Source organism: Osmerus eperlanus, chromosome 20 (assembly GCF_963692335.1).
Source record: "Osmerus eperlanus chromosome 20, fOsmEpe2.1, whole genome shotgun sequence".
NCBI lineage: Eukaryota > Metazoa > Chordata > Actinopteri > Osmeriformes > Osmeridae > Osmerus > Osmerus eperlanus.
In genome coordinates, this window is record NC_085037.1 from 707,546 (window position 1) to 717,698 (window position 10,153).

The window sequence follows — 10,153 nt, forward strand, 5'->3', positions numbered from 1 at the left end:
ACCCCCCCACCCCCTCACCCACCTTGGGTACGTAACCCAGAAAGCTTATCCCGCTGATCCTCTGGGCGGCTTGGCTTGTCTCAGCCTGTAGACAGCAGCCAGCACCAGCCTCACATCACAACTTCACTGCCCTGGATGTCTGCCTCCAGACTGAATACAGGGGAGAGGAGACCGTCAGATAGAAAGAGGGAGAGAGAGCACAGAGCAGGGGAAAATGAGGGAGAAAAGGGGAGCTGGGGGAAGAGACGGAGGGGGATATCTCTGTCTGTTTGTGTGCCTCTTTCTATCCCGCTGTGGTTTGATGGCTCCGTCTGCAGAGCTGAAAATATTCCCCTCTCATTTGTCTTCCACAGAGCACACAGAGAGAGAGAGAGACAGAGAGGGAAAGAGACTGACTGACAGAAAAAGATGGCAAGAGAAGGTGAAGAGAGAGGTGAAGAGAGACAGAGAGAAAATGAGACCGAGGATAGAGAGAAAGAGGAATGGAGGGATATAAAAGAGACGGACCCAAAGAGAGAAATGTAATTGCAGGAGAGGGGAAAGAGGGTGAAGACCGAGAGGAGACTGAGAGAAGAGGCAGAAGGTGACAAGCCATGGACAAACGTGAGGGAGATTATAGGATAACCAACTTCCTCATATCTCCAGTTCACAGTTTCAAGTGCCACTGGAAAAAAGTTTGACTTGGAAGTTTAATTTGTCAGTCAACACAGGACATTGCAGGGTAATCTGATATAAATCTAATTAAATATGTACTAGTGCAGTCTCCCAGCACTAAATTCTCAGTCGGTGGTTGGTTAATTAAAGAATGTCATTTTCCTCCCAGAGTCTGCAGTCTTTTAGCCTCGCACAGATAAGTCCCCAGCTTGGGGGGGTGATAGGGGGGGGGCAGCTGGGGAGGGAGAGAAAGAGATACTGTAGGTGTGTGTGGGTGTCAGTGTGTGTGTGTCGATATATGTGTGTGAGCGTGTGTGTGTGAGAAGAGGTGTGGCATCCTCGTCCGTGTCCAACAGCAACTGCCAGAGCTCCCCCCCGCTCACCTCAGATACTGCACACAGAGTGAGCAAATAGCGCTTTATTAATATAAGGCAGCAGCCAACTGCTGCGTGTGTGTGTGTGTGTCAGTGTGTCGTGTATTTGAGGGTCTTATTGTCCACATTTGTACTTCTGAAGGAATATTTGTACATGCGTGTGCTAATGTTTGGATCTGGCTCGTCGCTCTGGCACTCTGCAGGGTTGATTGGCTGGGGCTGGCGAGGCCGTTAATTGAATTCATTTTTGTTTGTCGCTCAGACTATATTGGAGCTTTCCTGGCATTGTCTCGTGAACAGGTGGGCCGTCAGTCTCTTGTTGACGTTGGAAAAGCAGCGGCCCTAAATTGAATACTGAACGCAAAATGACTTCATTGCTGCTGGGGCCTTGATCTCAATAATTAAAAGTTATTGTCTGGATAATGGAATTTGACATTTCCAGAAAATGCAATTGTCAGTTGGTGTCTATTACTGAGGGAGATTGAGAGCTCATAACTTTAGTTTTCCTTTTTTGTCGCCTCCCATCTTCTTTCATGTTGTTGTTCAATAGACCGGGACATCTGTCATGTTTGCCTAAGTCAGAGACGAGTTCTATCATTTTGTCGCACAATTCCCTGCTACATTCAGTAATATCTGTCAAACACAAAACGTCACCGCTTTGAATCAACCGTAGGCTGGAACGGATCGTGTTTAACAAGACTTTGACTGTCCTTTTTGGAGCCTGCAGTGTTTGATAATAATTTCAATTAAAAGTATCATAACAATTTGAAGAAGTAAGAGAAGTCTTAATAATAATAATAATAATAATAGCAATGACAAAAATAGAAATGTTTTATAATCGTTGTCGTTGTATTCTCCCTGTGACAGAGAGTCTAGACTCCAGCAAGGAGACATCAGGATACAACTTTGCTTCCAACAGCAGCTCAGTGGCGGCAGCCATCTTAGTGCCTTTTATAGCTATGATCATCGCAGGCTTCGCTCTGTACCTCTACAAACACAGGTGCCGTACCATCGTAGCATAAACACATGCATGCATACATACACACACCCGCATGCAGGCATACACACGTATACTATAATTTGATATTTAAAATATTTTTGTGTCAGGAGGAGACCCAAAGTTCCCTTCAACGGTTACGTGGGCCATGAGAACACTAACGGGCGGGCCACCTTCGAGAACCCCATGTACGACCGCAACATCCAGCCCACCGACATCATGGCCAACGAGACCGAGTTCACGGTCAGCACCGTGTGCACGGCTGTATAGCGACTGCTACGGTTCTGAGGTGAGTTCAGGTTTAGGTTATTGACCGCTATGGTCCTGAGGTGAGTTTAAGTTTAGGTTATTGACCGCTGTGGTCCTGAGGTGAGTTTAGGTTCACAGTTTTTAATCTCATCAGCAGTTGCTGTTTCTGCAATAACAGACCAGAATGAGAAAACGGAACATCTTGAGGGCTGAAACAGAGAATCTCCACGATGTGTCTTTCACACTGAGAACATTTGAAATGGTTATCGTCTCGTGACTCAATATTGACACGTGCTGTACGATATTGAAATCCTTTTCATTCAAAATTGACAAGCTACGATACTTAGAACCTGCTGTGTACCATTCCATCAGAGACACATAGTAACAACAAGCTCCTCGGAGAGCCGTCCTGAGCTCTTTAGTAGTTTTACCCACAAGCCTAACTGTCAACTCAGCTCCAGGATATCATCAGAAAATATAATAGCTTTACTCGTCCTTGGCTCCCAACCATCTCTCTCTGTAGTTCAGAGACCTCTTACGCTGCACGCAATTTGTTAGCAAAAAAGCGAGAAGCCTTTTTAAAGTGTACAACTTGTCTTTATGGTCCAGCCGTTACTGTGAGATAGACTGAGACGCAGCGTTGAGAGAGAAACTGCTGAAGCTACGGGACAGAGATTGTCAGAATCCAATTTCTAACTAAATATTTTATAGCGTCTCTTCAAGGATTTTCTAAAGGGTACAAAACTGAAGCTGCAGACTAGGAGCTATGCCAGGAGTCATTTGTGATTGGATTTTTGCTGTATTCTCCCTTATCTTTATCTACGCATTTAATGTAGTTCTGAATTATGATTTTTGCAAAGTTCTGTCTAAAAGTCAGTGATTTAGGGTTTTTCCTTGTGAAATGCACTCCTGAAAACAATCTGCGTATACTGTATTTGTTTTTCTCTAATTTCTCGTTCCTCCATATTATCCTCCTCCCACCTTCACCTTTCCTCCTTCCTGTGTTCACTATTACCTCCATTACATCCATTCTCCTTCTACTCCTGCCCATACCTGTCCTTCAACTCCATCCCTTCCTTAAACTCATTCAAACCTCCATTCATCTTCCAGGTTTGAGACGAGGAGGATGACAGGAGGTCTTACTTTCGCCTGTGTTCCTCCTCTACTAGACACAGGCCATCCTTCTACCTGGGAAGAGAGAGAGAGAGATGAAGAGAGAGGGGAGGGTATTATATAGTCTACCAACCTCCATCCATCCAGGAGCGAGGTCTTCTTGATGTTCGAGGCCCTTTCTACAGGAGACAAGACAAAAAAAAATAAAAAAATAATAAACGACAACGTAAATAAAACTATGTCAAGATAACCGACGGCAGCACCATACTGATGACGAAGGCAAGGCCGTACTCTTTGTTTCCGTGGTCAACGGCTTTCCACTCAGCCACAGCGGGCGGTGGAGCCGCGCTGCCATGACGATAACCATGACTCTCTGTCCTCTGCCAAAAACCCATAAAAGGGGAATTTAAGGCCAGCCTCCAGACGTGGGGCTAGCCGCTAGCTTCAGTACCACAGGAAGCTGAGGAGGGTCAGCCCTGCACTAGCATGCTGTGTTGTTGCAAACAAGCGTATTTGTGGATTGAACCTACAGCAAAGAGCGACACTCTCGTTTACTTTGGATGTTTCCTCTCCTTTCTTCATTGGCTTGGGGTTGTGCACTGCTTGCTTTTTTTTGGAATTGGCAGAACCTTCTTTTTTTCTCTTCCTGAATTTCTTCACAGACATCAGCACCGTGGGGCTTGGGTTGAATTGAAGTGGGATGATGAAATCTGGAGGCCTATTGGAAGACATGGATTCTATCATTATTGCTTTTAACTCTCCTCCGTTTGAAAGGGGTGAGGGGAAGACTGCTGGCTGAGGCACCTGTTACCAGAACAAGACCAAGGTGACACAGGCTGCTGGAGATAGCACTAGCGAAGGCTTTTTCAGTGTGAGTAAGAGTGTGTGTGCGCGTGTTGACAATGTCAGCATTCTGACCCAAACCCTCTTCCCCTTTTTCGCCATCCCTCCATCCCTAACAATTCCAGCATGAGACACATGGTTTATGTTAACAGCTATCAATCCAACTGGGATGTTTAGACTACCCTGAAATAGCAACAGAGTGAAACTAGACAAAAGCTTGTTTTTGGATTGCGCCAACCTCCAACAGTGTTCCAAGTAGCCTGTGTACATCATTGTTTGGACTGCTTGTGCAAACATCTGGTGTGTAGCATTTTGGAAGTGGGCCTTGGTTTGTGCACAGACTCGCACCCTAATAAAAGGTGTGACGACCAAACTCCCAAGCGTCTTTTCCAAAAGGCACCGGACTAAGATGGACATGCTAAGAAAGTAGTGCTGTTTTCCCAGTCCCTCACCTGCTCTCTATGTGCCACAAAATGTTGCTCGAGGCCAGAGAATAAAGAAAGGCTGAGTCTGTGTCAAGGTAGAAACCAAACATGATCCAGGTTTCTATGGACACACGCAAGCCTTTGGTACCACCAGTTTTCCATTTCATAGACCCTGCGTGTACCAGAACAACAGGTCACGGATTGGACAACACCCAAAGGTGACACTGCTTCAATTCCTCTGATGCGCTCCACTTCGACAGCCTTGGAATTGGTTTTCTCTGACGAAGCATGAATGCACTAGCACGGTTATTGGAACTGGCATTGACTCTGAGGTCATTATGAGATGTTGAATGCCCAGAATTTGGCCTTGCTGGTTCAAAGAGGAACAGGAAGTACTTGTGAACATTCACAAAGTTTTGGTCGTGACTCAGCTTAACTCTGCAAGCAGAAACCTCTCCTGTAGCCAAACCATCAAGGAGTTGATAGCTAGTGAAGTTTCCCCACTTAGACTAAGTACATTTCATGTCACAGCACACATCAGTAGACCACCGAACCGGGCATCTGAGTGCCCCATCGCTTAGAGTCGAGGCATGTTGGGTGTTTTTTCTCGGCTCATCAAGGAAATGCTGAGTTTTCCGCGAAGCTTCGACAGCAGGGGAAATGGTGGTATCGCAATTACTCCTGGGCGAATCAATTGAAAATGATTAAGCAGATGATAGGAAAACAGTGTTTACGCTCTAATTTCAGACGCCGCGCACACTAATCTGTGAATTAACGAAAAGGGAGGGGGGGAGGGGACGGGAGCGTTCGGCGAGGACGAGCAGCTGGATAACGACCTGGCAGCCATCTTTCATCTTCATCTTCTTAGTTTTTTCTTCTTTTGATCTGGGGAAGTGTGATCTGGGGAAGTGTGATCTGGGGAAGTGTGATCTGGGGAAGTGTGATCTGGGGAAGTGTGATCTGGGGAAGTGTGATCTGGGGAAGTGTGATCTGAAGGAAGGGTGCAGGGGGAGGGTAAAGGAACACTGTTACCATGGCAATGTTCACAACAAATGTAAAGAACTTGGATGAGAGAGGTTATCATGGAATATGGAACAAAGGTGCAATAGGTCGATATTTCATTGGTTCTCGACTTTAATTTTCCCTGCAATTTCAATCATTATTGTTTTTTTTAAACAGGTACCAATACACCTTCTCTCATGTGATCTCGAGGTGGTACAGTTCACCTTGGCAGGCGCTTGACTTACACTGTAGCAAATTGTACCATTAAATGCAATTTGCAGCCATCTCAGTCCATCATCTATGTCTAGATCACACATTCTCTCTGCCATCATCATAGAAGGAGAAGCTCGATCAGGGATGACATGAAAACAGCTTACTACAGTACAGTTGGATGGGCTTATTTAACTTTAGCAACAACAATAAACATCTACTACCACATACTCTGTTCAAGCAACATTTAAGTTGTCAGTCTTTCACAGTTCCGAAATCAGTTTGTCAGGCAAGACGATGAATGGAGGGAAAAATTGACGTTTTTGTTAAAACAAAGTGAAAGAGAAAATTACTAAAAATCTTCAATCTAATGAAACCAGAGAGAGGCTGGTTATTGTTAAGTGTTGGTTAGTGTTTTTGCGGCTGTGTTGATGTGGGCTAATGTTGCTAAAATGCCACCGCTGAATTCCTGTCTTAGTCTCATGAAAGCTAGGCCCCAGCTCTCTTCAATCTATTTGAGTTTTTTGTGTGAGTGATAAAACTTGTTTGAGGTTTATTTGGCCTCTAGTTTTCCTGACGCAAACATTTCATTAGGATATCGTTGAAAGACTTGCTATGGAAATAACAGCTTTTGTTACTTTGACTATTAGAGGAAAGGGAAATCAAAAACAACTTTCACACTCTAAATCCACCACATCATTAACATTTATTTCTGTAGGAACATAAACGCCCAAATGTCTAAATCACCTACAAAATTTCCGTCACAAATCTAAGTATTTAAAATGAAGTCACTAAAGTCTCCTTCAAATCTTTTTCACTGTGCCTCCGTAATTGCCTCTACAAATGTATCACTTTTTAAAGCTTTAGCTTATCTAGGCAGCATGGCTATAATATCTGCTAGTGCTTCTTCCAATTGTGAGTTGATGGAAAAGGCAAAGATTGAATTTCCCCAGTGATTTCATGGGCATGCAAGCACATTGTCTCCTAGCTGGCATTGGCATTCAGATCGTATAGCGTGTTTGTGGCTGCTGTTGTTGTTGTTGTTTTTATCTGTTTCCTATGATTTCATTTTGAATTACCCAAAGTAGTTCAGCAAGAGGAGACAGCATGATCAGTTTTCATTTACTCTGACATCTCTTTTTCTTTTATCCAATTTCTCTCTCGTCTCTCTCCCTCCCTCTCTCTGCCCTATCCTGTCCCTCCTCTCTCTCTCTCTCTCTCTCTCTCTTTTTCTCTCTCTTTCTCTCCCTCCTACCTTCGTCTCTTTTATTCTGTCTCCCTCTATTCATCTCTGTCTCCCATGATAGTACACAGCACATATTTCCCTGTGCACCACAACCTGTAGCCGCTGTGTACAAGCAGATTTGATGATCCAATATGAGAGGACAAAATGTGAAGTCTCCCGAGAACAGAATTCTCAATTTTTAAGATATTTTAAAATGTCCCAAAGTATACTCACACACAAAGAAAAGCTGGACATGTGTGGCTATTCAAACCAACAAGGGCTCAATACTTTTAAGCTCAACATGCTTTTGATGAAAAATGAACAAAATATCATACCTACTTTGAGGTCCCAACAAGCACTTCTAGTTGATGACTGTGACTTGGTAAATCCCTGAAATGGAAATGGCCAACACAGGAGTCACTCTGTTTAGATTTTGCAGAAAGTGTAATGACACCTAACTCACTAACAGCTGACTGCCAAGCACCAGGGAAGTATTTTAAACCCTCTTGTTCTCCATTTCACTGGTTCTGAGTGAAGCCATTGTGTTCCCTGTCTGCCAAACACAAACATGCATACAGTACGGAACTATACACTCACACAGAAAAATCCCCAAAAGCTTTAAGCTCTTTTGAGTTTTGATCCTGCAGATAGACAAAAGGTTAGGATCTTCTCATATTAACCACCATTGCTTGCACCCTGTGTTTCTTTTTCGCGTCAGTTCATTGGCATGGTCCTCATTAATGTGTGTGTGGTTGTGTGTGGTTGCAGTCCATATATACAGCAAGGTGCTTTATCAACCAAAGAATCTCGTCTAGATCCACCTGGTAATCAGATTAAATTAGAACTTTACGGCTATCGCCCAAAAGACTAGAGATTGACCAGCTGCAGGATCATCTCCGAGATTGATGATTTAGCAGAATTCAACATATTAGCCTACGGTATGTTCTCTCCATCATGTTGTTTCCAAGCTGCTCCACCCCTAGCTATGGCTGAGCTGCTCTAGAAAGTTCTCTGAGGAAGTGAAATGTTCTGAAAAGAAGGTGACAGGCGATAGTGAGAGGGAGAAAGAAAGAGAAGGAATGTGTGAAGGGAGATCTAGAAAGAGAGAAAAGAATGAGGAGAGAGAGAAATATAAACTTGCTAGTGCCCATTCCTATTTCTCTTTGCATATTTTAAGAGACAAACTCCATCTTTATCTCCCAGACACAGCTCTGAGCTCTCCCTCTCACAATCCCCTTCCTCTGATGTGACAGACACCCTTTCAGCCTCCAAAGACTTCCCATCCATTACTGTTTGGAGTGATGGGGACTTGACCTAAAGCCCTTCCCTCCAACCCAAGGCCCGCTCCTATCAGGAGGCTTCATTTAGCTAGCCACATTCCCTGTGGCTCCAGTCAGCCATCCATGTGTCATTTGGTTCCAGTCCCATCTCTCCTTGTCTGCAATTATGTTCTACTGTAAATCAATACTTAAAATATTGACCATAGCCAAACTTGCAAACGAGGTTGACTTGGGTGCAGAGGTCTAACTCCATCCATATTTCAGTTCATACCTCTTAGGACTGTATGTGTATAGGTCTAAACCCATGAGCCCATCCATGTTTCTGAACTCCACTATTCCACCCGAGTCACCACAGTGGTCTCAAGCCTGTAAGGAACCACTCTGAATACTTTCATAGGAATCCTATTGATGTGGGTTCTGAGAATGAGGATTAGAATCTCCTCTTCCATCATGTTGAACGATTAAACATGATTTGGGGGTCTGTAGTAAGGGTGTTTGGGTTTGTGGTGGTAGTATTGAATGTATCTTTTTTTCTTCTATGTACTCTATTTTGTCCGCTGTATATGCATACTGTTCCTTTGTTCATTGGCTGGTTTGAAACGGAATCTGACCAATAGGTATCATCCTTAGGTTAAAGAATGGAATGTCCAGATTATTTAGATAAAGGATTGAGTTAAATGTATTTATGAAAGACTTTTAAAACAGATGTTTATTAAAGATTTTTATTTAAACAATTTGTAAGAGATATGTTTTTAATTTTATTTGTCATGTATCAAATCCATTGTGTTTTGGACCAATGTTAGCATACTGTAAAGTGGCTAGGAGTTTTATGTCACGTCATTTCACAGAGACTCTGACCCCAATATAGCCAGCTTCTGGATTCATATCAACTGACCCCTGAGGGACTATGAACACCATGACTCGTCAAAGCCTCACGCAGGAAAGGAAAGACTCGTCAAGATATGACACTGAGGTCTTCTTTTGACTGAAAGGGTTGTTTGCAAAGAAGTGTACAAACTTGAGCAAAGTCGAGAAAAAAGAAAAAAGGAAATCTCGACAAAAAAGAGAATTGACGGACAAACTAAAAACTTTTTTTTGTACAGAGATATATTTTTATGGAAATACATTTGTAATATAAAAGAGATGAAAATGGATTGACATATCTGTAAAAAGGCTTTTTTTTCTTTTTTTTTTCTTTCATTATTGTAGTACAAATGCTAGTGGGGAGTACACAAAAAATATCTATATATATACAAAGATAAAAAAATAGAATCAAAGCTTTTTGTAAATGTAAAAAAGATTGTACATAAAAGTTTACATACATACTGTACATATATAAGACCCACCATGGCTTGTCTGCAATATATAAAATGTATTTTATCCGTCTGTATATGATGCTTTGCATTGTGTCTAAGCTTATTCTACTTTCTTGAACTTGAAACTTATTTTGAAGTTTTTGGAATAAAATATAAAAACTACATTGTTTCTGTCCCTTCATTTATTGTGAAATTTGATGTTCTGACTAAATGATTTTTACACATCTCTTAAAGAATCCATTTAAATTAGTTTAAGTTCACCCAAGAAAAATGCTCTTAGTTGGCAATGTGTCTATTTTCCTGGCATCTTTATTTATAATGTAAAGAATAAAAAGCATTTAATAATGTGCAGGGGTACATGTCTATCCATTCATCACACAGTCGGGCATTTATGTTCTAACAGTTGCAAATAGCAGTTGCAGGGTAGCTTAATTGCCTGGGCATCTGTACTCTTTTATTTTGAAC

The 10,153-nt window shown here is 42.5% G+C and overlaps 1 protein-coding gene across 1 annotated transcript in view; it reads left to right on the forward strand.

Moving 5' to 3' along the window:
- csmd2 (CUB and Sushi multiple domains 2) overlaps positions 1-5,458 on the forward strand; it is a 202,392-nt gene extending 196,934 nt beyond the window's left edge. The window contains exons 53-55 of the mRNA XM_062446030.1: positions 1,896-2,028; positions 2,136-2,314; positions 3,450-5,458. Coding sequence (XP_062302014.1) covers positions 1,896-2,028; positions 2,136-2,295 — 293 coding nt within the window. The 3' untranslated portion in view covers positions 2,296-2,314; positions 3,450-5,458. The remainder of the gene's footprint in view (positions 1-1,895; positions 2,029-2,135; positions 2,315-3,449) is intronic.
- The last annotated feature ends 4,695 nt before the right edge of the window (positions 5,459-10,153 follow it).